This window comes from Penicillium expansum (assembly GCF_000769745.1).
Source record: "Penicillium expansum strain MD-8 chromosome Unknown contig361, whole genome shotgun sequence".
Taxonomy (NCBI): domain Eukaryota; kingdom Fungi; phylum Ascomycota; class Eurotiomycetes; order Eurotiales; family Aspergillaceae; genus Penicillium; species Penicillium expansum.
The window spans coordinates 27,228-52,952 of NW_015971525.1; the positions used below are offsets into that span (position 1 = coordinate 27,228).

Genomic DNA, 25,725 nt, shown 5'->3' on the forward strand with positions numbered 1-25,725 from the left:
ATGCCCAGTCTCTGCGGGACCCGATCTAGTGGAGTTCCAATCCTCTGTATGCGCCACGGAGTATACACGGAGCAGTTGGTAGCACTACAGAGCAGCATGATTTAGTAATTTTATTTTATTTTTCAGTCCCGATATATGCGGGTATAAGTTTCGTAAAGCGCTGAAAACAACAAGTCTGCAACAAGGCAGAGGTCGGGAAACCAAAATGTAAACCCCAACCAGCTAGATCATCATATCCAAGAATGAGATAGAGGAATAAATATAGTTAAAAGGTAATATGCCAGTATAAACCAGCATCCAGAAAGAACAAAAGACTGTCTAAGCGAGACGCTTATTTCTTGTACTTGTTGTACATATCAATGACCTTCTGGACCTCATCCTTGGAGCCAAGGAAGACACCACTCTTATCGTGAATGTTCTCAGGAACAACCTCCATCAACCGCTCCATACGCGAGTTGACAGCAAGACCGCCTGCATTCTCGAAGACCATAGCCATGGGCGCGCACTCGTACAGGATACGAAGCTTGCCCTTGGGGCTCTTAGAGTCAGCCGGGTAGGCGAAGATACCGCCGTACAACAGAGTGCGGTAAGCATCGGCGACCATGCTACCAATGTAACGGGCGCTGTAAGGCTTGCCGCCGTTTTCGGGGTACTTGAGGCTGTGGAAGTAGGCATTGCACCACTCGTCCCAGTACTGGCTATTGCCCTCGTTGACAGAGTAGATGGAGCGCGCTGCGGGCAGTCTCATGTTGGGGTGGGTGAGGATGAACTCGCCGAGCGAGTTCTCGAGCGTGAAGCCGTTGACACCGCCGCCGCGCATAGTGATCACCAGCTGCGCTGAGGCACCGTACATGGTAAAGCCGGACGCCACCAGGCTGGTACCTGGGTGGAGCAGGTCCTGTGGGCCGACGGTCTTATTGGGACCCAGAACCTCGTCGGGGAGCTGGAAGATACCGAAGATGGTGCCGACAGACACACCGGCGTCCAGGTTGGAGGAACCGTCGATGGGATCGCAGACAACAGCGTAACGAGCATTGGGGTGCTCGTCGAATCGAATCACCTCCTCTTCTTCTTCTGAGACGACAATGCGGCACTTGCCAGAGCCACGCATGGCGGAGATAAAGATGTCATTGCCGATCACGTCCAGCTTTTTCTGATCATCACCGGTTATGTTTGAGGAACCAGCGAGTCCGGTAAGGTTGATCAGGGAGGCACGACGGATGTAGTAGGCAATTGACTTGAAGGAGAATTGGAGGGCATGGCACAGGAGGGTGAAGTCACCCGAGGCTTCAGGGTACTTAATCTGTTCTTCTGTGAAGAACCGGGAAAGTGTGACGATATCAGTGTTGATGTTCTCCGCTCCGACGGGGGGTGCTGTAGCCATTTTGAGATATTGTTGGAAGGATTTAGGGTATGAAGATTGAAATGTATAACAATTGAGTTTCAAGTGAAGAGTAGGTTAAATAGTAGAAGTGGCAATCTCAAAACAAGGCAGATAAAGTAAGAAAAAGTAGTTGAACGTCAGTGAGGGGGGGATTAAACCGGGTAGAAGTACGGAGATTGGGGGAGTGACCTCAGACCTGTTTTCGTCATCTTGCCCCGCGTGACCTGCCCGGACCCTCGTCCCTCGCCCGGTTTCCCCCCTTTGCCGGGAACGCCCGTCTCTTAACTATACAGCTCCCTATCAAATATCAACTATTATCTGTTGATCGCTGCAGAAATTTGGTATTTTAGAGATAAACCCCTAAGCTCTCTCCAATTAGCTATACGCCCATATCAATATGTCCACGCTAATAGAAGATGCGCTGTCCTAAAGTCTAGATCTTCCCGGTCTTTTCCTTGTCCGACTCGGCCTCGGCCTCGGGATCAGCAACGGAAGAATAAATTCCCTATACCCCACTCATAGTCATGCGCACTTGAAAAGATCTTGAAATTTAGGTAATGTCATTGGTGTACCTCAATGTACCTAATTAAAGGGGGATATCTGCGCTATAAATGATAGTGCGGTGTGGATATGTGCAGGGATCTACATCAATGGAACAATAACAGGTGGGACAGATCGGTAATCAATATAGATAATGTATAATTCTAGACCCTTTACAATACAAAAAGGAGACAGGGAGTAAGACAGTCCCGTGTGTTGTAGAAAAAGAAAGGAAAAAGACTAGTCCACGGGGTCCTCCTCCAACAGAGTCTTGAAGCTGAAAGGCAAGAAAGGAATACCCTCACCAACGAAATGCTTGCTCATCGCCTCAACCCAGTGAAGACGAAGCGAGTGCAACATGGCACTAGTACCTTCCATCACACACAGAATGCAAATCGTCAGTACAAACCAGAGATAGAAGCTGACAACAATCATGATAACACGGGTCACGGGGTTCTCCTGCTCAAAGGCACCACCAATGGTCATGGTCCAAAGAACGATGGAGAGTTGCTGGTGGGCAAGTGACAGAGCCCACAGACGAAGGTAAGAGGCAGTGTGAGAGATACAGTTGAGACAGAATTCGATGGTGTGGATGACTTGGTGGATCATGATGTCGCCAAAGTCGAACTCCTCGTGCTCGTCGCTATCATCGATGTCCTGAGAAAGCATGGCCACGCCTTCTCCGTCGCTAGCCAGACTGTCACGACCAAGCCCGCCGTCTATATCACCATCGGCATCAAGTGCACTCACACGGGAGTTCTCGCCAAGGCCGCGGTAACCCAGGGCACGAGCACGGTTATGTTCATAGCGGAGCCAGAATGGCTTGAGGAAGAGCATAATAGGTACCTGGGCCACAGCGACGAGGAGCAGAAGAACCTGGACCAAGCTCTGGCCAGGATAGAGTTGTTCTTCCACCGTACCAGGGCTCAGGAACATGAAAATGAGCATGTTCAGGAGACCGGGGGGGTTCACACCCTTCTCTTGCCAGTTCACGGACCACTTGTAGAGAATAGTGAGGACAAGGTAACCAAAGATTGACTGGAAGAAGAGCAATCCAGGAACGAAGTTGCCCCAAATATCAACCTTGGACTTGAAGTGCCGTCCATTGACGTACTGCAAGCAAAGGGCATAGGTCATGTGGCACCATCCAAGGAGCACACTCATCTTCATCTTCATACTGTTCGAAAAGAGCAAGGAGTTGTCCGCCTCGTGCCAGTTCCAATCCAATCCAATTGGATAGCGATAGCCTTCTTTCAATGTCGCCTCGATCATTTGGCTGGGCTTGATCTCCTCGGGCCACTGCCACTGACTGGGGAAGATGGTGAAAGATTTGGAGAAAATATCGTTGTAAATAAAACCGGTGTAGATCGAGAACAGACCCATCATCAACATGATGTATCGTCCATAGAATGCCATGTATGTCAGTTCATCCAGTTTAGTCCGCGCCAGCTTCTTTTCCCAGAAGATCATAGCAGAAGCGGCTAGGGTCATCAGTGCACCATGACCGCAATCACCGAACATGACTGCGAACAAGAAGGGGAAAGTGACAACCGTGTACAGACCAGGGTTGACTTCCGAATACTTGGGGATACCGTAAGCATTAACAATGGTTTGGAATCCTTCGGTGAACTTGTTCGTCCTGACAAAAGTTGGAGGAGTCTTGTTGGTGCGGATCTGATTGACAATTGTAGGAACGGTGAGGCCCGCGCGGTCGTTCACATCCTGAAGGGTTGACTTGATCAGAGCAAGAGAATTTGTTGGGCACCACGCCTCAGCAATCAGCGTCTTCCGCGCTTGATCATATGAGAACTTGTTCAAGGTATCGTAAACGGCCTTTTCCTTCTTGACAATGATCATCCATGCGGCGAGCGAGCGAGCAATTTGCGAAAGTTCCGCATCAAGGGTGTTCTTGGTGTTACGGAGCACATTGCCAACATCGCCGAGACGGGTATTCACTTCGTGAATCTGGTCCCTTCTCAGTTCGCTGTTCTCATCAACACCGTACAAAGATGCGTTGAGCGACTCCGAAATCTTTCGAATCTTGGCAAGGATATTCTTGCCATGAGCGAAGATGACGAATACATTCTTGTGGACTTCCTCGTTGGTCATCGGGTCAATAATGGGCTCCGCGATCTCGGACTGGTTCATGTAAAGGTTTCCACGCAGGGTGCGCCAGAGGATACGCTCAAAGGCTCCAATGCGATCCCGGGGGATAACACCAGCGACGAATCCAATGTTCATTTCCGAGAAGCTCTGCTGACCCTGAGTGTCTCCATTTTGATGGGGGGCGTGGTGCTCAACGTCGCGGAGCAAAGGAGCTTCATCGTTGTCAAAGGACTGGCGAATGTCTTCCGTTTGTGTATGGGCCTATTCAGTTAGCCTCGTCTATCAACAGCGGTATAATCGAGGCCACCTACCCGATCGAAGAATCCACCGGCCTCTCGAAGTACCCATCGCCATTCGCTCAGCTCCACTTCACGCTTCTTCAAGGTCTCATAGCTATCGTTCAGGGAGATAATCCGCTGTTCAAGGCTCTCGCTGCGATCGGCCAACTCATCGATTTCCGACGCTAAAGGGGCAGCCAATGTATCGGAGAAATCAGAGGAAGATCTCATAGGGATTGCGGCCTTTTCCATCTGTTGATGGAAGTAGCGGAGTTGTCTTTCGACATTGTCCAGTCGACGGATTTCTTTTGTAAAGGTTCTTTGGAAAGCGTTCGTGTCCGGATTGAGCTAGAAAGAGGTCAGCGGGGAGCATCAAACCAAAGCGTTCTTCGTCACTTACATCTCGGAACTGAACCTGACCAACTTCACCTAAAGCACTGACAACTTCTCTGCCGATCTCGTTGGCAATGTAGAGCTGGGTCAAGCTCATATCCGCCGAGCGGAAGAAGGTGTCCCGCGGAGCCATGGTGGAAGGAGGCTACCAGGAGCCGTGTCTTTTGGTAAGAAGACAGGGGAAGAGGAGGCTAAAGAGCGACAGTAGACTAGATTCAATGAGAGGCACAGATGCTCGGCTCTGTTGATGCAGATAGTCCGGGCTCTATTTGGACTTGTTCTCAGGTGGCTCTGTCAAGCTGGCTGCATCCAGCCACGTGATTTAGTTTTCACGTGATGTCATGAGACGTCTCTTCTCCAACGTAGTACCTACTTACGTCGTATAGTTCCCTTTAAACCACTCCCGATTACAACCACACCTGAACAGAAATAGTGGCTTATTGCCATTTTGATTTTTTTTTCCTGTATTTCGAGAGTCTGAACCAGTGGGAGATTCGTCCTAAATCGCCTACCAGGGAATGGGAGCAGGTCTCCCCAACTGATCATAGTTGAGGAACGAGTATGCCATCGCATGCTACAAAATAGATGACCCCTTAAGAGTTATTAGGGCCTATATATACTGCCACGATGCTGTCAGAAAATCCGACGGTTTCTATCTATGAACAGAGTACATCTTGTTTCTAAAATCTTTTAGTCGAGTCCATAGTTGGATTTTCTTATTCAATCTCCTTGTTTAGATTAGCGACTTACATAGTGTATCCCTCTTAAGATTCTAGATATACAACACTTCCTTTTGGTCACAGATCTGGTGGCTAAATTGAAGTACCGCTTCCTCTTTCACGTATCACCGGCTTGTCGCGATAGTTGCTCATTCCTCCCCTTCCTCTCCCTCTTCCTCTTTCTCGCCATCTTCTTCACGGTTCCTCTCAACGTCTTCCTCGCCATCTTCCTTCAAAGAGACATACTTCATGGCTTCAAACACTTGGTTAATATCAGATTTCAGAGAGATAAAACCAGTATTGATTTGCTTTTGCTGTATTTTAGTGGGCCCCCCATTGAGAAAATCGAGCATGGCAAACTGGATGCTCAAATAGCGAGATTGCACAGTATGAATGCCCAGGTTTTCGGTTGTTATTTGCTATTGAACACAATATGTACTAACCATACCCAAGATGCAATCAAGGTGTCAAAGACATCATAGTCAGTGTCCTAGAATTTGTTTAAATTCCCTGCTGTAAAATCACTCGCAGTGACGGTTCGCAGCAAGATATATGAGGGTTAGGCAGGCAATTTTGATCCTAGACCCTCGAACATCAATAAACCACCACCAAGTGGGTCAATGCTTCGTCTGCCATACTATCTGCTAGGCTTCTCTAATTCAAACAGTGCAACCACGTCACCCTCGATCGACTCCTCGCGATAGATACTAAATCCAGTCTTCTGCAGCACCTTCACACTGCCAATATTCGCCCCATTGCACGCCGCAAACAGCTTCTCCTTTCCCAAATCTGATCCCGTCCCGTCAAACTCCATTCTGTCAAGCTTCCACCATGCATCTATAATACCAGCAACTGCCTCGGTGGCATAACCCTTTCCCCAGAAGTCAGGATGTACATTGTACCCCACTGACGGGGCTGGGCTAAGAGCATTGATTCCTGCTCCCCCGATAACCGTTCGTGATGAATCCTCGGAGCGGATAATGGCGAAGAAGAATTTCCGCCCAACGGCTCCTGACGCATCCGGTGTTGTGAATGTCTTTTTGGTAATGATAGCCTCGGACTCTGATATGTCTTTGTGGGGGACTTTGGGCCAGCTACAAATAGTCACGTCAGTTTTTATCCTGGGCTATCATAGTAGCTGCTCCTAGGGTGCGGTCTTACAGCCAGTCCGCCACGTCTTGTCGTCGTCAGATCTCAAAGATGGCCGCGGCGTCAGCCACTGTCAGCGGTCGTAGATACAGACGACTTGTGTGTATATGTTCCACATCCGCTGGGATGATCACGGATGTAGATTGATTGGGGTAGAAGCTCATTTCGACGGAATATGTGATGTGTTTGGACCTGGGTTGCGTGTTGTATATCGACACGATAATTATATATCTTTACAACTCTCTTCGTTCCCGTTATCTGACTTGAAAATTTGCGACTAGGTTACTACTGAAAATTTTTATACCGTTATGCCATATCCTGCGTGAGTCACGGTTGCGGGGTCTTGCTCCCGGGCCTGGACCCGGACTAGGACCCGGACTACAGCAAGTGTTGATTCTCTTATACTAGCGATATATGCAATACATGATCAGAAGGGTGTAACAGAAAAGGATAGGGAATACTTGTGGCTTGAATAGAACTCGGTAGAAATATATATTAACATCCGAGGTCGACCACCCACCCCCACGCCAGTAACTCATTTCCAGCCCATTCGAAGCTCCAATATACAGTGTCTGTCGCCTTCTTAACCAAAGGGCTTGTGAATTAAAGTCCAAATTATTTAGATATTGACAATTTATACCCATAATACATAGTCGTAGGGAGAAAACAAAGCAAGCTCAACCCCATCGTTATCGGTAGACACGAGCTCCCGTAGACCGGAGTCAACGACACAGGAACAGATATGTCAAGCCATACATCAGCGTATCGGCTTTAACTTAGGCACCGCCATCCCTCTTTGCGTATTCCTCCTCCATGCGCTCCTCGTACAGGCGATCGGCCTCCTCCTTGGTCAGAGCGCGACCACTATCAGCATCCTGCGACGCACTAGCCGAGCTGCTAGGCGCGGTCCCGAGATAGCTGTTGTTGTTGACATGATCGGGGGAGGTGTGGGTAGCAGAGCTGGGAGGTTGTGTGCAGTTGGCTTCGTTTTGTTGCTTGTCAAAGAGGTCGGCAGTGGGGACGGGCATCTTGAGTGAGGTTGAGTTCTTTGGTCGCGATTGCGGCAGTGATTTTGAGGAAATTAGGTTGGAGTTAATTATGGTAGACTAGAATTCAAGTTGGTATGAGTTTGGCTTTAGTAGGATGTGACAGATGGGTTTTATTCTAGCAAGAGTTGGCCTGGTGGTCTGTCGCCACACATGTGGCGAAGCTAGTGAGTCGGACGTCATGTCAACAAATCGGGGCCTGGAAGTGATAATCCAGCAGTTCAGTGATGGTAGTAAGGAACACTGAGCACTGAAGGACTGTGGAATGAAGATGCAGTGAATGGACCATCATTTACTGATCATGACAGCCAACAGCCTTTAATGCGCGTCGAGGGAGCCCGACAGAACGGTGAAGGTGTACGTGCATGAAGGGTACAACAGAAATAATTGTCACTAGTGCTTTATTGACGCTTTGTTCTAAACTACGTGTCACGGCCACATCTCATCTCCAACCTCGAGCCACTGGCTCAAAACTTGATGAAAAGAGTTCCACGAATGGAGAGTGCCAAAGAATACGCCTGTCAATGACCACGAAGGCCATTGAACAAACTGTTCCGCCGCGCTGTGCAATGCAGGGACCAATCTGTGGTGAGCTGCCTTTATGATCGCATCCACCCAAACAAGGTAAGTATGAAGAAGAAAAGAGAAGAAGAGGAAAAGCCGGGCGAGCTGGCTCTATTTATGCAAACTTCCAAAGGCGGTGGCAGATTCCAAAGATTTGTAGCGAGATCTAATTGGCGAATAGCCGAGACCACGTGATATTGCCAAGACCTGGCTGCATGTGATATGACTCATCCACCGCCCTCCCTTTTTGGATCTTTCTGACCTGTCAGCCTGAGGAATGGGCCTACGGAGTAGGTACATCGTACAACGTACAGGACACAGGTACCATGCATTTGCATTTATCCCTTAGGCATTCAAAGTAAACGCTTGCGAGTGAAAATGAAATACTGAGCCAACACACAGACCACAGACATGAATCAATAATTGAAACCTCCTTGTTCGACACTCGACACCTCAAAAACAAGCCAAACTCCATCCATACCCGAGCTTGTGTGGATCCTCCCCTATTCCACAACTTTGTATTGTGGCTCTCACCTCCTTCTCACCTCCCGTACGACCCAAAAACCCGAAAGACGTTTGAATCACAAATTCATTTAGATATTATCCGTCGGAAGTATACCTTTGGTCAGAGTGTTCTACAAGATTAAATCGGGTGAGAAACCCACAGTTAATATCAAGCTAAGATTAAGCAAACGCCTATCCTCATCAAAGTGTGCCATGGTTAAGATAGCCTAGTGGACGCTAGAGTCATCGGGGGGCATCGGAGAGCTTAGATAGACGGGAAATCCGTCCCCTGTGTACACCGCAGGTCAAGTTGGTGCTTGGCGCGAAGTATTAAGATTAATTTACTCCGTAACGCGCTCGGGAGATATGTTCTATCTTTCTCGAAAGTGAAGTACCTATGTGGACCTAACTGTAGTCCTGCTGCTGTGGCACTATATTTTAGTTTCTTTTTATTCCTCTGCTCAACGCGTACGGAGTACTCCGTACCGTATGGAGTATAGCCATCTGCATCATGTACGGTACAATGTATGTCCCTGGAGCAATCACAGATACAATGTAGTCGGATGGAGTAATATGCATCCTGAAACAGCGGGAAAGAGTCCCTAGGCGCTCGGGCTCCGCTACGCATGGCACTTGCATGGTGTCAAAATTTAGTCCATACGTCGACAAGAGCGAAAGAAAGATCGACAAGCTTGACTTGGGACAGTGATGTGATCGACGATGACCGGTGAATTCCAACCATTCATAGGACGTAGTAGGAGCAGGGATAAGAGTCGGGACTCGCGACCGCAAAAAAAGGGCGGCAGGGTTGGTAAATAATGGTACATCGTAGCGCTGGTGGCCCCAACGGGTGCAAAAGGGGGTCATGATAGGGTGTGATGAGTTATCGAGCAGGGGGTGGATTCCCCCGTGTGTCTATCATTACTTGAAATGCTTCGATAGCCACATTCTGGCTGCCAGTGTTGGGACTATGAGCTCATGGTGCTCTGGTGGTAGTATGTTGTACGGAGTAGATCAGAATCATACAATGTACCTATAAAATGGTGCCACACTACACCGTACATTGTATGTTGTATAGCCGGGAGAAAAAAAAAGGGACTCCGTACCACGGTACTCTCTATTCTCGTGTTGGGCCTGCAGACGCTATCCTGTCGATGAACCATGGAAACGATGCCAAATAAAGTGCTTTGATTCACCTAGGCAGAGTTTGTAGGGCTGGACAACCCCCTATTCGCCAAGACTCAAAACTAAATGCATAGCACAGTGGGGACGTACTTTTTGATTTTACGGAGTACATCTTGTCACTGATAAATCTACTCCGTACTCCGTACAATATAGAAAAAAATTAATGGCGTACGGAGTATGTTGTAAAGGGCGAAAGAAAAGGGGCTTAATTAGGGGCATTATTTTCCAGGTTTGTGGACCTTGGTTCGAGTTTCAAATGTGTTCTTTCGTGCAACTATACAAAGTAGTGCACTTCATACTCTGTGGATTGGTATTGTGATGAGACGATCCTCGTATGGAATGATGCGCTTATCACGTAAAGAGGCGACACCATGGAAATGTGCTGGGATTGGCCCGACACAAACATCATGGGATCCTTCCCGCAGCGCGATAAAGATAGTTGATACGCCGATAGGGATGTACATCAAAGCCAGAGCCAAGAAGGAGGGGTTGTGTTACTGCTGGTTGGTTGTCCACGAGGGTTTGCACGCGCCACTCCATCATAGAGTTGATATCTGGTCATGGGGTCTGAGTAAAGATTGCACCAGGAAGTCGTGATGGCCAACCATTCTGTAGAACCTAAAGATGAGTGCATGGCCCTAATAGCCAATACCCAGCCTAAGCCATGCGAATGAATGCGACAAAGTTCATACAACATATGTACGGAGTACTGGGCTGATCATCACGAAGGAAGCAAAATGACGGTCTGCCTTGTGGTGAGGGGCATGGAATACTGGAATACAGGGATGCCCCTCCAAAGGGATAATTCTAGTACCGATATGGCCCTTCCGAGGGATGGAGAGCCTTGCAAGCTCGGATCGAGTTCTCGACTATGCGGAGTAATACGAAAGAACCATTGAAACACTTAGTTGATTTGATAATGAATGGATCATTTCAGTAATTCTGACGGCAACCCCCCCCCTTGAACTGTGTAACGGGATGGTTGAAAGCGATGATGGAATGAGCGCCAACGTTGTGGCGGCCCACCGAACAATTATAGAACCTCCTTACGGGTCCAGGAAGTATGAGATTGTGCACTTATACTTTTTGATAGTCTTATGACCTGCCATCCAAGATGACCCCGCCATGACGATATGGGATGGCACTTTGTATATGTTTTTCGTACAGAATAGAATGCACATGAAACAAAAAGAAGTGTTGCGAGACAATATTATCAAATCGGTTGAGAGGATCCGAACTGCACGGATGAATTAGGGGAGACTAGACGGGACCGTTGACTCAAGCTGCATGGCCGATCATGGCTCGGGTGGCCATGGTGTGATGGTTTCATACGGAGTACAGATGAAAGCCAAGATTTGCAGAGTTTTCTTTTCTCCTATTTCCTTGATGTTTATAAACTAAATTCAGTTAGATCAAGTCTAGCGCCGTGCTAGACAAAGGAAGTTCGTATCTTTACGAAGTATCCCGTGGACGGTACGGAGTACATCCAGATGTACTCCGTATAGATTTGGATATATGTTCCACGGCTACAAAGTTGGCTGCCCTTGGAACCATATTACAGGTAACATACATGTAGTAAATTTGAGACATTGCAAAAAGAATTGTGAATAGTTGAAAAAAAAAGAATAGAAGTAATAATAATACAACCAAAAAATGTACAAAAAATAAGAAAAAAACAGTAAAAAAAATTGAAAGCCAAAAAAAAATAAAAATAAAAAATAAAAAACAATTAACCCCTGAAGTGCCATTAGCTAATCCAGTGGGTCCACTGAGCTCTGGGCTCCCTGCAGGTCCTTTCCTTTTTTGGGAGGACGCCATCAACAACCCTCTGACTCTTTTTTTCCCTTTTCCTTTCCTCTCTTCCCTTCTTTCTCCCACAAAGCAAAATAACCTACTTCGTGATACCCCGAGCTCTCGTGCTCTAATTTCCTTTGCTTTTCCTTTGAGATACCCTATACCCAACACGCCTTATTCCCTTTACGAAGCTCTGCTTCTTTAATACGTTTATTATTTTAATCATGTCTGAAGTCCAGAAGACTGTTGAGGAGACCCCCGCGGTCGTCCCTGCCGTTGAGACTGCCGTTGAGGCCCCTGTCGCTGAGGCAGCGGTTGAAGCTCCCAAGGAGACCACTGAGGCCGCCGAGCCCACTGCTACTCCCGCTGTTGAGAGCACCGAGACTGCCGAGCCCGTCAAGGAGGAGGTGAAGCCAGCCACTGAGGGTGTTCTGGGCCACAAGGGCCCTGGTCTCGTCAAGTGAGTTGCGACTAAGATCACGCACGCGACACAGAAACTAACGAGTATGCTTGTTTTTCTTTCAGGGGCTTCCGCTTCGCCAAGCGCTTCTTCTACTTCAACGAAGAGGCCGTTGAGAGTAAGCAGCTCTCCGTCTTCCAGCAGAACGAGAAGGCCGCTGTCGCCAACCCTACCGCCGCCTGGGCCAGCCAGACCGGAAAGGGTCTGCTTTTCTTCACCAAGCGCGCTGAAGACAAGGCCACACCCGCTGGCATTTTCAACCTCGTAAGTGCTTTCGCGATTGTACCGCGATGCGATATACACTAACATGTTCAATAGGCCGATGTCTCCGATGTGACCAAGGAGGGTACCAGCGAGTTTCTCTTCAAGGTTGCTGGCCACAAGCACACCTTCCAGGCCTCAAGCGCTGCTGAGCGTGACAGCTGGGTTCTCGCCATCGAGACGCAGGCCACCGAAGCTAAGGCCGAGAAGGAGACCATCATCTCTAGCGAGGGTTACAAGGCCGAGCTCGAGAAGCTTACCAAGCCTGCCGTTGTCGTTGCCGCCGCCAAGAAGCCCGAGGAGAAGAAGGAGGAGACCCCCGCTGTGGCTGCTGAGGCCGCTCAGGAGGAACCCAAGGAAGAGAAGAAGGAGGAGAAGGCCCCCAAGAGCCGTTCCCAATCCCGCAAGCGCACCAGCATCTTCGGTTCCCTCCTCGGTAAGAAGGACGCCGAGGAGAAGAAGGAGGAGACTCCCGCTGCTGAGGAGACCAAGGCCGTCGAGCCTACCGCCGAGCCTACTGCTGAGCCCTCCGTCGAGGCTGTTGCCCCTGTCGTTGCTGAGACCACCGAGGCTGCTGCTGCCCCCGCTGAGGTTGTTGAGCCTACTGCTGAAACCCCTGCTGAGACTACCGAAGCCGCTAAGGAGGAGGTTAAGGATGAGAAGAAGGCCGAGAAGAAGGCCAAGCGTGCTTCCATCTTCGGCAACTTCTTCCAGAAGGTCGCCAGCCCCTCCCACGAGAAGTCTGAGAAGGAGGCCACTGCCCCCGCTGCTGAGGAGACTCCCGTCGCCAGCACCGCTCCTCAGCTCGAGAACCCAGTCGAGGAGGCTGCCGTCAAGCCCATCGAGACCGAGGCCGTGACTGCTCCCGCTGAGGCCGTTGAGAGCCCTGTTGCTGAGACCCCCGCTGCTGAAGCCGTCTCCAGCCCCAAGGAGAAGCGCCGCACCTCGTTCTTTGGCAACCTCGGCATCAAGAAGGAGAAGAAGACTGACTCCTCTGACAACGAGGTCACCGATGGTGAGGCCAAGGAAACTAAGGCCAAGAAGCTCGGTGGTCTTTTCCGCAAGCCCAGCAAGGCTGTCAAGCTTGACAAGGAGGAGGTTACTGCCACCGAGACCGAGGCCAAGGCCGAGGCCGCTGAGGAGGCTCCCGCTGTCCCTGCCAAGGAGACCGCCGCTGAGGCCCCCGCTGTCGTCGAGGAGGCCCCCAAGGCTGTTGAGACTGCCGAGGACCCCAAGAATGTCAACGTTGCCGTCGCCACCCCTGTTCAGGCTGCCGCATGAAGTGCGACTCGCAGACCTGTCGTGGAGTTTGAACGGTGGTGGGACATGTCCTATCCACCGTCAGCCCGCGATATCCCTGATGGTCTAATTGAGTCCTGAAGGTGCAAATTTGATACCACTTCGCGCCGATTGTTTTTTTTTTATTTTTTTTATTTTTTTTCCCTCGCCACTGTCGCTGTTTCCAGTACCCCATGGCCCCCCTTAATCTCGGGCCGGGACCTGGGATAGCGACAATGAGATACCCGCTGTCGCTTTTTTCCTTCGATCTCTATTTCTCTAAAATAATACCATCGGCGCCAACGACGCCAGCAGCCCTTTGGACTGCGGTTCACTCCTTTACGACCTACGTCCTGCGACTGTGATTCTACTCGCGACGCGATTATGCGCTACGTGGTGCGTCGTCCGACTAGATTGATACCACTCTGCCGTTTTTTTTTTTTTTTGGTTTCCTGATTTTGTGTTTGATACCCTGTGGGGAGGATGGGTGCTCTTTTTGCTTGTTGCTTGAGCTTTGGATCTGGTCTTTTGACTTGTTTCTTTCTGCAACCCAAATTGACCCTCTAATGTTGTCTACCGTTATTGTCCCGAACGGCTGGTTTATATTCCGCCCGTGGAGGTGGCACACCTTGCGATAGGTAATACTTAATAGAATCTCTCAGTTTTTGCTTTATGTATACGTCTTTTTTTTATCAAACCTAGCCAAACGTAGTCTCTACAACTCGATTAATAGTTCAGTGTCGCCAAGGTGAGCAGGTGACAACCTTGCGGGAGGCGGGCCGAGGCTGGAGCCAGCCTTGGAATCTCCACTACCCCACATGTCTGTATGATAATGGGGACACCTTTTCTACTCTGTTTCTTCCCATATGCCATTCTCGATAGTCTCCTACTATGGCGACTACAGCGATAGAGGTCCGTCTCCTCGAGCGCGAAGCGTTCACCATCTTGCCCGACCTACAGCAACACCAACGGCAGCAGCAAAACCAACCTGCCACGGAAACCTCGGCACAGACAATTGAGCCTCTCAACATCGAATCTACCGTAGACATAGAGCCAATCTACCCAACAGGCACCAAATTTTGGCTCACAATCATTGCACTATGCATCGTCCTTATCCTCGGAGGCCTAGACGTCAACATTGTCGCTACAGCCGTGCCGAGCATCACTAACCACTTCCATACTGTCGCCGACGTGGGATGGTACTCATCTGCATTTCGACTTTGCACGTGCGCGTTTCAATTCGGTTTCGCCAAGCTGTATAAGCTCTTCTCAATCAAAACCATCTTCTTAATAAGCATCGTTATATACCTCATAGGCTCTTTACTCTGTGCCACGGCTGCTTCATCGATCATGTTCATTGTAGGGCGAGCAGTGACAGGTCTAGGGTTCTCGGGTGAGATGGCTGGGTGTTTTGCGGTCCTCGTGCACATTCTACCGCTTAACAAGCGACCGGTGTTTGCGGGTTTGATGGCGTGTGTGGAATCGCTTGCCATCATTTCAGCGCCTATAGTAGGCGGTGCATTGACGCAGTCTTTGGGGTGGAGATGGTGTTTCTGGTATGCTATTCTAATCACAGATATGATCAAGGTATGTATTTTTACGCTGACTTCTGAGTAGGATCAACCTTCCTATTGGCGGCTTATCGCTGCTGGCTATGTTTTTCCTCTTTTCAGACCCAAGAACCCGTCAAGAGGACGACATGACACTATCTCAGAAAATCAAAGAGCTGGACCTCGTCAGTAACTGCTTGTTCATCCCATCCCTCACGGCCCTCTTCATCGCGTTATCTTGGGCGGGAACAAAGTATCCTTGGTCAGATGAGAAAGTAATTGCATTATTCGTTGTATTTGGTGTGCTACTTGCCGCTTTCGTCTTCAATCAATATCGGCGCGGAGACTCGGCAGCACTCCCTTTCCGCATTATCAAAAGCCGAAGTGTTATTGCGGGCTTCATCTTCACCACTTGTACCAATTCGATGACGAACGTTTTGGAGTGGTACTTACCAACATACTATCAAGTCGTTCGATCTCGGGTAAAACTTAGTGGCCAATTCGTGAGTATAAGAAATTGCACTAACAATGCTATGTCCTACTAGACCCCAAGTGAGAGTGGTTACCTAATGATCCCCAAGCCGCTGTTCAGACAACCCTGAGTGTCGCAGATGTCAACCTTGGCATCGGGGTCATATTGTTTGGGCAAAGTATGGGACCGGCGGTGTTTATCGCTATTGCGCAGGTTATATTCACGAATCAGTTGTCGTCAACTTTGGAAGACGTTGTCCCAGGGTTGAGTCCTAAGTTTGTTGAAGAGCATGGACTGGGCGATATAAAGAATGGGGTTCCTATGGACCGGTGGGATGAGGTCTTGGGTGGTATCAATGGGAGCTTGACTCATACTTGGTACCTTCCTGTCGCGTTGGCTTGCATGACGATGGTGGGTAGTCTTTTGATGGAATGGCGCTCGGTTAAGCAGAAGCAGTCGTGAAGTATGGGTTGGCGGTACGGAAGGAGCGGTCAGACAGGGAAGGTTTGGGGGTGTTCTTTTGAGATGTCTTAGACGTGAACGAAGGCGGTAAAAAGCATAAACCGTATAGATGCTTTTCTTCTTTTCTATGTATAAACGTGGGTAACCTTGGATAGTCATACAGCATACGGAGTAGTTAGTTACTACAACTGTCAGACGTGTTCATTTCCACATATCCTCGGAAAGCCCCACTCGCGAGGGAAGATCCGGTACGTGTAGTTGCATATGTATATGCAAGCAATAGTCGGAGTTGAGGATCCAGCGACCCCATCGCGATGCGTTGGTGGTATGGGGTGCATTCTTGCACTTGCCGTGCCAAATATGTAGCCTCATTTTAGAAAACCACCATTTGAGTAGGCAGAGAATGTATGGGGATATTGGCCTCTCACACGACCTCATAATCGTGGTTACCTACGTTTAACATTTTCAATATGATGTTCTATTGATTGTAAGAGGGTCGACAAAAATCTAGTTATACTAGGCAATAATGATGACATTTCTTTTTCTACTCCGTACGTAGACCTACACACATGTAAGGTGTCCTCCGGGCTCCTATTTCGGCGAAGCCTCGGCCCTCGCAAGCTCGGAAACATGAAAATCCACCAAAAAGAAAAAGAAAAAATCAATAAATTGGGTCTGGCTTACGGAGCAGTCCGTCCACAGGTACTCCGTATACTCCGTAGGTTTACTCCGTTAAGAGTTAGTTTAATAACTTTCGTTTAAAGTACTCCGTATGTTGTAAAATATCCCATTGAGCCATTTTGTTTTCTGAAACCAAGTACTATATAGAAGAAACACTGGTTTCAAATTACTATAAAAATCTATGTATCTATAACGTTGTACTCCGTGCGTTCAAAATATCTCAGTTTCAGACCAGATAGGATAAACGTCCCAAAGTCAATTTCACGCCCTTCAGCAGGACTAAGGAAACGTCAGCATCTCATAGGACATTGGCCCTGGACTCAGCCCACCACGGGGACACAATTGGGAAAAGATCGGTGGATCCTTTGCATTTCCCTGTTATCCTCATGGAGAACGGCTGTACCTCCCCGAGTCTCTACGCTGGTAGTGGGGTGGTAGCTGGAATTGTGGTTTTTGGTTCTTGGATGGAATTGATTTCCTTAGACCATAAAGATTCAATGTTGGTACGTTGGAAATGTGTGAGTTTGAAAATATTTGGGGAAACAAGAAAAATTAATGAAGAAAAAGCAAATCAATAAAAGAAAAAATAAAAAAACTCAAAAAATGTAGGATGCCTGGGTATTCCGGAGGGATAGGAAAATGATCGATGATTGGTCAATTTGTAAAGAATCGGAGAGGAACGTGGAGACAGGTACTTGAAAGATAGTAAAAAGATACTTGGACTATGTAGGTAAATGCAAGCGAATCTGCGGGTATCACCCCATGTACTGTGGACAGGATGGATGCCTTGTCCAATGTAACCAATCAGAACCACGGATCACACTGTGACTCACACCCCGTGACTTTCAAGAGTAAGCCCCGTGCGGCTCCGGAGTGCCGATTGGTCAGCACCAGGGCACACAGCCCTTAAGAAGTGCCTGAGTTCCCCCTCCCCGTTTGCCTGATTTTTTCTTCCCTCTTTATACCTGCTTTTCTTACACACACACATACCCCTTATATTCACATAAACCGCCATATTGCTATCAGACCAAAACTATACTCAACTTCACTATCGCCAAAATGGGTGCCCAATAAGCTCCCCGTCTTTCAATACCCAGTCTATCTCAACTGAGACAGACATCATTTCTTCAACCGGAACCAACCCTATTATCTCCTCTCTTCCCCCTTCAGAGTCTCCTTTTGGACCTCTGAACTTCAGCATCGCATCGCGTAGCTCGAGTTCTCCCAACAACTTTACCCCGACCGACTTTACGTCGTTCACCACGGATTACCACCAGCAACCATGGCTTCCCTCACCCCCACCATCACAGCCCTTGGCTTCCAATCAGAACAACAACAGCAACAACAACAGTGCACTCGAGGACTTTGTGCTCTATCCATCAGCAACACCACACCCGCAGCCCCGCTTGCGTGTGCCCGTGAACACTACCCATAGACCTTCTGCACTTCAGCCATTCCTGGCGCAGAATAACCCTCGACGACACTCCTTCAGTCTGCAGTTGCACCGTCATCTACAGCAGCAGTTCTCTGGCTCACCTGTTCAAGATCCCAGAGTGACCCAGCTTGCCCGGTCCCCCTCTTATTGGTCTCGTCCCACGTACACGCACAACCGTTCCAACACGGCTTCTGTGCCTTCCAATTCTCCAAACACCAACCGCCCTCCCATCCCACTTTTCAACGGTCAACAAAACCACACAAACAACACGCAAACATATAGACGTGTCATGTCCACTCCTAACTTCATGGAAGGTAATTTATCATACACCTCACTATATCCTAGTGAATATATTGCTAACCCCACTCCAGCTCACGAGGTTGATCTTTTCGGTCTTCCCTCTGCCGACTTCCCTGCTAACATGGCTTCGCCTCTCTCGTTCAACGATCTTGGTCTGGTCAATGACTTCTCCCCTGAAGGTCCCCCGGGCACTATCTCGCCCAGGGATCTCATGATGGATGCGTCTGTTCCTCCTTCTGGCACCTTCACCGACTTGAGCACTCCCTCGTTCGAGTCGCCTGGCAACTTCAGCCAGAACACCTCGCCCATGTTCACCGACATGGATATTGCCGGCCACGAAGAATGGCCCTCTCTCTTTGATCACTCGTCAGATCAACTCAATGCCTTTGATCTCGCTACCTTGGATGTCGCAGCTGCCTTCCCTACCGAACAGAAGAAGCCAGCCCTGTCAATTCCCATGTCTCCCGCCTCTCCTCGCTCGAAGCGATCGGTGGCATCGTCGCCTGTTCCTGCCTCAGGGACAGTCAAGCACTCCAGCGTCGCAGGTGTCAACGCGCGCTCGCGCAAGAACCTGTCGCCCGTGGAGTTCGATCCCAATGATCCTATCGCTGCCAAGCGTGCTCGTAACACCGAGGCCGCGCGTAAGTCGCGTGCTAAGAAGATGGAACGCCAGTACACTTCTGAGCGCCGCATTGAGGATCTTCAAAAGATCATCGCCGAGCGCGACGCGGAGATTGCCAAGCTTAAGGCTCAGCTCCAGATTCAAAACACCTACCAGTAATGGTGATTTCATCCCATCTTGGTCATTCCTAATTTTGAGACATTGGCCTTGGTGATTCTGACGATTGTAACGATTGGACATTCAGTCTTGTTTGTGTTTTTGTGTTTGTTTTGGTTTCCCATCAACCCTCTGTGGGTATTGTGGTAGGCGCGGGTGATGGGTAAAGCCTAGCCCTGATGTCTCACCGAGATCTGATGACCGCGATTTGGTTCGTCTCGTCTGATTCTCCTAAAAGTTTTGAGACAAGTTCCTCATTCAATTTCTTTTTCCTTCTGATTTGTGTTTCTCACTTTGGTTTCTCAACTCTGCTGTTTAAGATTACCTAGTTTTTGTTTATTTTTTTCGGCCGGTTCTGATCGTCTCCCTTTGTGGGATTGACTCGTGGCTATCTTAATTGTGGTATTTTGCTTTTGTTTGAAACAATTTTCTTACTCTATCTTTTATTACTACTTGTAAATCGTGCTCTAGTAGGCTATATTATCTACTTATAAAAGATTATGTGTTACATTCTGGACTCGTGGCCCTCAGTACCAATCTCCTTACCTCACAGATATCATTCTCACCAAGTACATAAGTATCCCAATGATCTATCTGCATATTCATATCCCTTAGTGTGAAAATGAAAGTGTATAATCTAACCCAGCTCAGACTTGCCTTTTAAAATGCCTCATAAACACACCTTGATCCCCCCAACCACCCTCCATCTAATACCATCCACGCTCGCAACCCAACTCCCCAAATTCCCTCCCTGTACCAGAAAGCCAAACAGCACTCCATTCCTCCGCACCTCGCCCGCTTCCTTTCAGCACGAGCTACACGCCGTCCGAGGACTGCTGTTGCTCTATGGATGAACGAAAGAGGGTGGGAGACACTAGGAGAGATGGGGCGTTTGGGGTTCTGATGTGCAGGGGTTGAATTTGAGACGGATAGGTGCGTTTGTGGAGGTTGAGTGTATTGAAATGAAGGAAGGCTGGGTTGTTGGGCGAGGTGGAGGTTTCGGAAGTATCTGTTTCCATGTTCTGTCATCATAGCTGGTGGTGGTGGTGGTGGTGGTGGTGGAATGGAGCAGACAAACGAAAGGAAAAAGGAGGAATCTATAATGGACAAAAAGAAAGAGTAGATGGATGGATGGATGTGTAGGAAGTAGGAAGTAGGAAGATGTATGGGGATATGCGTGCAACCAAAGCACCTCGAAAGAGCCAAAACAAACATGTAGCAGAAATCCATCCGCCACACGTCCATCTCAGCTCAAAGCATCCGTACCCCTCGACCTCCCCGTCTCCATCTTAGCCGTCCTCGCGCCAAATTGAATAGCCCTCTTCTTCTCACGAGAAACCTTCACCAAACCCAGCCGCAGAGCAACAAGTCGCAGCGCTAACTTCTCAGAATCAATACCGGCTGTAGCTTCGATCTCTGGAAGCCCGAACCCGCACTTCTCCCACACAGGAGCCCGCAGCACCCAAGCCACGAATTCCTCGTCCAGGAATGGGAACCGCGTCTCGCGGCCCCAGTGGGAGAGGACTCGGTCGTCCCGGCCGAGATTGCGCGAACCGAGCCGACTAACATCGAGGTCGATCTCGGCAATTAGGTTTTTGAATCCGCCGCGGTTGAAGGCGACGCCGTGTCGGCCGTAGCCGGCGAAGAGCTCGTCGGCACCCAGGCCGGAGAGGAGGACGCGGGAGGTGGTCGTGTAGAGGGGTGATGGAGGAGTATCTGGGCTTGGGAGTTGGGCTGAGGGGTTTGTTTGTGCTGTGCCTTGGCCGCGGGATGCGAAGTACAAGGCGCATGCGATTGAGATGTCCATTTCGGTGTTATGGGGTCTCATCAGGCGCTTGACTTGGTCTCTGTGTGCGAGTGTTTCTGTGTACGGGATGTCGATGGCGATGAAGCGCCATGTGCGGCCTGGACAGGTTGCTTGGAGCTCGATGTGAGCGGACCGGCCGGTTATCCGGTCTGGACAGTTTTCGTATATTGAGAGGGGTGGTGATGAGGAGGAGGGGGATTTTTGTTGATTGGCTTTTGCGGCTGCTGCTACTCGGGGATTTTCGAATGCTACGTTGAGGAGATCGATTGGTTCGTCGAGGGGGAGAATGTCGTGAGAGAGTCTGGCGAGAAGTGTGCAGTCTAAACCGCCGGAGAAGAGAACGGCTGTTTTGGCGGTCTCCCCTGCAATGTAGCCTGGAGGCTCGGGAATGTTCTGAATTCTCAATTCGAGTGATTGGCGCAGTTTTGACTCAAGCTCCTTGACGAATACTGAGTCTGTTGTCAGTGCAGGAGGCTGCTCTGTTGGCAGTGATGTGTTCATTGGTGGAATTGATTTTCTCTTTGGTCTCTTGTCAGTTGCTGCTCTCGGCAGGAAAATATGAAGGACATACAATGTGATCAGCTGGCGGCGAAGCAGCAGAGCTCCATGGCAAGATCTTGATTTGGCACAACTCTCTGGGAGATAAAGAGGGATCTTGATAGCGAGCTAGGTCAATCGTACAAACGCCCTCAGTGCCTACTTCTTTAAAGCAATCCACCGAAGCGCTGTCACATATGCTGCAAATCCTCAAATTCCCATTTTCATCAAACCCCTCTAAGAGAGATCGCCTCCCAAGACAATCTCTACTGTAGAAGAGCCTTGAGTTGACCGCATCATAGAAGACAAATGCAAATGGCCCAGAGAGACTTGCAATAGCTTCAGACATTCTTTCAACAGAACTATTCTGATCACCGTCCACTGCCTGTAGAAATAAGTTGAAAACGCGTTCGGTATCATTGCCTTCGACGCGCTCCCCAGCAATCTTCCAGGCTTCTCCGTTCCAGCAGAGCACGGACTGGGTTGTGGGGTCTACAAGTGGCTGCATGTACACATGGTCACCTCTCAGTGAAAGCACTGTGGATGTGAAGGTGAGATAATAGGAAAGGGGCGGTGACTCTCCATCCTGTGCGTTGATGTCCTTTTGCGCTGTATGCGTTTTGTAGCTGTCTGGTCCTCGCTTTTGGAGCAGAGTGCATGTCTCCTGTGTTGATAGTGTTGGCTTTGATGAGCTCAACGAAAAGAAAATGCCACACATGGTGGAGGAACAGGGTGGGAGTGTTGTTTATTCTGAGATGATTAGCTTGGTAGCTTTTTTTGGATATATTAGTGCCTGAGGCATTAATGCATTAGTCATGTCTATAGATCCATGACCTGGGCATTCATGAGGTCGGCTGTCACCAGCAGATGCATTCACAGATTGGAAGGTGTCAAAATGATAGATGGATTCTTGTCAGATGATATTTGTCTCTTTATACTGAGTTTGAATTTCAATTCAGTGAAAAGTGAACGGCATCATGGAGGTACCTCTGAAGGTACAAAGGTTGAACATTGTTGAACTACATATAGGTACTAGGAACTAAATAGATATTTGTTGCTTGTTGGTAAGTCCATAATGTTGTTTTCATTGATACTTCTGCCTGTAAATTTAGTCTCCTCGAATGAGAGAAAGAAATCCTCCATAAGTTGATGTAGCCTCCAGGGCTAAATAGGGCAGCGGACTACCTCGGTTGAATGATGATCCGTATATCAACATGAGAGAGCCGCATGAGCATACTCGGAGCCTTTATGACCCCCCTGAACCTATAATTTCTGCCCGGGAGCATATGTTAATATAGCTTATGTCGGCCACAGAATCCCCGTCCTCTCCGGGTCCAGAGACGAGAGACGTCCCCCATATCCATGAACACACCGAGACGCCGGCCGCCCCAACCGATCTCCTAGCTCAAACACAGGACGATCTCACGAAACCAGATAGCAGTCAAACAGTCCAAATGAGTGCACAAGACAGAACAGAGCCACACGATGTGGCTGCTATCTCCGATCCCGCCGCGACCGCCGCGATGGACCTGACGATAGCTGCCCAACCATCACAGGCCGAGCAACAACTTCTTGCGGGGCAGATGGAAGGACTGTCAGTCTCAGGAAACACAACGCCTAATCCATCATCCAGCGCAAATACTCCTCCTCCCCCTCCGCCCCAGAAGGACGATGTCTATCTCAACCTCATCGCAAGCTCCACCACCACGGCCCCAACACTGCCACCCATCGACACAACCTGGACCCCCAGCCCCGAGAAAGAGCTCCCAGATGTCCCTAGTGATAGTGACCCGGACTCTAAACAAGGTGCTCAGGTTGAAGCACCCAAGGACGATAATGCCTCCCAGCCGGAGATTCAAAGTATTATGGGACAATTCCAGGACCCCGCGCGAAGCACCGACCAGAAAGAGATCATGTCTCCGCGGCTCGAGCTTGCTGAGAAGTTCCGAGGTGGTCCAACATACTTCCCGCCACGCAAATCCAGTTTAGACCCTGCGCCTTCCACCGAGCCCGCGGGTTCGCCGGTCGCTACATCCCCGGTGAAGCAGCCTGTATCCCAACATCCTCACAAGCCCGAACCGCCGGTAGAAAATCGGCGAGCGTCCACCTCGACGGTCCTACCACTGCCGGAACCAGAGTCTGATCAACCATTCGATTTCCACCGCTTCCTAGAACAGCTTCGTCACCGCACCGCTGACCCTGTAGCCAAATTTCTACGGTCGTTCCTCACGGAGTTTGGCAAAAAGCAATGGATGGTTCACGAGCAAGTCAAGATCATCAGCGATTTCCTGACATTTATCACAAATAAGATGGCCATGTGCGAGATCTGGCGAGATGTATCGGATAGCGAATTCGATAATGCCAAAGAAGGCATGGAGAAACTTGTTATGAATCGCTTGTATTCGCAGACTTTCGCTCCAGCCATTCCAGCTCCGCCAACGATACCTAGAAGTGCAAGTCGGAGCCGACGGAGAGAGTTAGAGAGGCTCCATGGGCCGTGGCGACGTGGCCAGCACCAGGAGGACATTGAGCGAGACGATATTCTGGCCCAGAAGATTCGCATTTACGGCTGGGTCAACGAATCACATCTGGACATCCCGACTGTGAGCGGCGGTGGACGCCGTTTCTTGAATCTGGCACAGCAAGGTATGTATTGTGGGCTATCTTGGGGTCTTCTAAGGTTTTAAGATTCTAACTTTGCTTGACAGAAATATCAAAAATCAATGGCTACCGCGCTCCCCGAGATAAGGTCATTTGCATTTTAAACTGCTGCAAAGTCATCTTTGGTCTATTAAAGAATTCCAAGAAGGCCGACACATCCGCCGACTCCTTTATCCCCCTCCTGATCTATGTGGTTTTGCATGCAAATCCCGACCATCTTATTTCTAACATTCAATACATTCTTCGATTCCGAAACCAGGATAAACTTGGCGGCGAAGCAGGTTATTACATCTCATCGTTGGTATGTTTGACCTCCGTCCTGTCCTAGATATCAAAAGCTGACCTCTTTTAGTCTGGAGCCATCCAGTTCATCGAGACCCTCGACCGCACAAGTCTAACCGTCAGCGATGAGGACTTCGAACGTAACGTTGAAGCCGCTGTGTCTGCTATGGCAGAACAAAACCGGGAATCCGAAACCTTTGAAGAAAAGCCCTCCACCCAATCCCCTACAATTCAGCCCCAGGCCGGACCCAGCCGCAAAGAAACTACCCAATCCAGCGACGACGACGCTTCCGCTCCAGTCGCAGGACTACTACGCACAATCCAAAAACCCCTCTCCACCATCGGCCGAATCTTCTCCGACGACCCAGACTCAGGTTCTGTCGCTTCTCAAGAACGCCCCCAGCCTGTCCCCACTCCTCAACCTGGTGTTGCTCCGCCCCGTCTTACCCCGAACGTCTACCAGCCTCCTCGCGCAAGCAGCGAGGATACCCGCCGCTCAGGCGATGAGCGCGCCCACTCTGCCCATGGTAGCGGAACCTCCGCGAAGAAGAATCTAACCCGCGTACTCGACGCTCAGGACGCCGCCGCACGCCAGGCTAGTGCGGAGGATGCGGAGGCACGCCGTATCCAACGTGCTGAACATAAGAATGTTGTCGAGACACTTTCGAACATGTTTCCCAACCTAGATCGTGAGCTTATTGATGACGTGGTTAAGATGAAAGAGGGGAGGTGAGTACTTTATATCCTTGCAGAAGTTTGAATGTTCTATTGGGTCTTGACTAACTGTTCTTCGCAGGGTTGGTCTCGCTGTTGATGCTTGTCTTGCTCTCAGTGCAGAATAGTATATAGAATAATGTAGCATCTTTGCTTGTTCGGGAATATTATGTCAGGAACAGTCCAAGCGGCAATGCTGTCTCTCTCCTTTGACTTGAAATCAAATTAAACCTAGAGGTGTATTGTTGTATGAAAAGATAACTTATAGCCTCTTTCGCTTGGCAGAAGGCAGGGTATAGCGTTGGTGGTTACACCACATTGCGTCCGAACTAAATAGAACTATCAATTATTGCTGCGAGAATATCCCATTTGATTGAATTTACAT

At 49.3% G+C, this 25,725-nt stretch overlaps 10 protein-coding genes across 10 annotated transcripts; 4 read left to right on the forward strand and 6 right to left on the reverse strand.

The window, feature by feature from the left end:
* Positions 1–331: 331 nt before the first annotated feature.
* On the reverse strand, positions 332–1,384 carry fbp1 (fructose 1,6-bisphosphate 1-phosphatase; the record flags this gene model as incomplete). The annotated part of the gene is made up of 1 exon (XM_016747558.1): positions 332–1,384. One exon carries the CDS (start codon positions 1,382–1,384, stop codon positions 332–334), a length of 1,053 nt encoding a protein of 350 aa, XP_016593365.1.
* Positions 1,385–2,164: 780 nt separating this feature from the next.
* PEX2_102890 (H(+)-transporting V0 sector ATPase subunit a) lies at positions 2,165–4,834 on the reverse strand (the record flags this gene model as incomplete). The annotated part of the gene is made up of 3 exons (XM_016747559.1): positions 2,165–4,291; positions 4,342–4,656; positions 4,709–4,834. The coding sequence occupies 3 exons, from the start codon at positions 4,832–4,834 to the stop codon at positions 2,165–2,167; spliced, it is 2,568 nt and encodes an 855-aa protein (XP_016593366.1).
* Positions 4,835–5,569: 735 nt separating this feature from the next.
* PEX2_102900 (GNAT family N-acetyltransferase) lies at positions 5,570–6,733 on the reverse strand (the record flags this gene model as incomplete). Its single annotated transcript, XM_016747560.1, has 4 exons — positions 5,570–5,779; positions 5,869–5,910; positions 6,094–6,514; positions 6,660–6,733. The coding sequence occupies 4 exons, from the start codon at positions 6,731–6,733 to the stop codon at positions 5,570–5,572; spliced, it is 747 nt and encodes a 248-aa protein (XP_016593367.1).
* A 612-nt stretch (positions 6,734–7,345) lies between these two features.
* On the reverse strand, positions 7,346–7,597 carry PEX2_102910 (uncharacterized protein; the record flags this gene model as incomplete). The annotated part of the gene is made up of 1 exon (XM_016747561.1): positions 7,346–7,597. One exon carries the CDS (start codon positions 7,595–7,597, stop codon positions 7,346–7,348), a length of 252 nt encoding a protein of 83 aa, XP_016593368.1.
* A 4,289-nt stretch (positions 7,598–11,886) lies between these two features.
* Positions 11,887–13,664, forward strand: PEX2_102920 (uncharacterized protein; the record flags this gene model as incomplete). Its single annotated transcript, XM_016747562.1, has 3 exons — positions 11,887–12,122; positions 12,188–12,386; positions 12,441–13,664. 3 exons carry the CDS (start codon positions 11,887–11,889, stop codon positions 13,662–13,664), a joined length of 1,659 nt encoding a protein of 552 aa, XP_016593369.1.
* Positions 13,665–14,552: 888 nt separating this feature from the next.
* Positions 14,553–16,145, forward strand: PEX2_102930 (Major facilitator superfamily domain, general substrate transporter; the record flags this gene model as incomplete). The annotated part of the gene is made up of 4 exons (XM_016747563.1): positions 14,553–15,217; positions 15,279–15,714; positions 15,757–15,763; positions 15,823–16,145. The coding sequence occupies 4 exons, from the start codon at positions 14,553–14,555 to the stop codon at positions 16,143–16,145; spliced, it is 1,431 nt and encodes a 476-aa protein (XP_016593370.1).
* Positions 16,146–17,885: 1,740 nt separating this feature from the next.
* On the forward strand, positions 17,886–19,342 carry cpcA (amino acid starvation-responsive transcription factor GCN4; the record flags this gene model as incomplete). Its single annotated transcript, XM_016747564.1, has 3 exons — positions 17,886–17,889; positions 17,943–18,575; positions 18,633–19,342. 3 exons carry the CDS (start codon positions 17,886–17,888, stop codon positions 19,340–19,342), a joined length of 1,347 nt encoding a protein of 448 aa, XP_016593371.1.
* An 812-nt stretch (positions 19,343–20,154) lies between these two features.
* PEX2_102950 (uncharacterized protein) lies at positions 20,155–20,358 on the reverse strand (the record flags this gene model as incomplete). The annotated part of the gene is made up of 1 exon (XM_016747565.1): positions 20,155–20,358. One exon carries the CDS (start codon positions 20,356–20,358, stop codon positions 20,155–20,157), a length of 204 nt encoding a protein of 67 aa, XP_016593372.1.
* A 227-nt stretch (positions 20,359–20,585) lies between these two features.
* Positions 20,586–21,647, reverse strand: PEX2_102960 (asparagine synthase C-terminal domain-containing protein; the record flags this gene model as incomplete). The annotated part of the gene is made up of 1 exon (XM_016747566.1): positions 20,586–21,647. One exon carries the CDS (start codon positions 21,645–21,647, stop codon positions 20,586–20,588), a length of 1,062 nt encoding a protein of 353 aa, XP_016593373.1.
* A 1,337-nt stretch (positions 21,648–22,984) lies between these two features.
* On the forward strand, positions 22,985–25,468 carry PEX2_102970 (guanine nucleotide exchange factor VPS9; the record flags this gene model as incomplete). Its single annotated transcript, XM_016747567.1, has 4 exons — positions 22,985–24,329; positions 24,392–24,645; positions 24,697–25,355; positions 25,423–25,468. The coding sequence occupies 4 exons, from the start codon at positions 22,985–22,987 to the stop codon at positions 25,466–25,468; spliced, it is 2,304 nt and encodes a 767-aa protein (XP_016593374.1).
* Between the last annotated feature and the right edge of the window lie 257 nt (positions 25,469–25,725).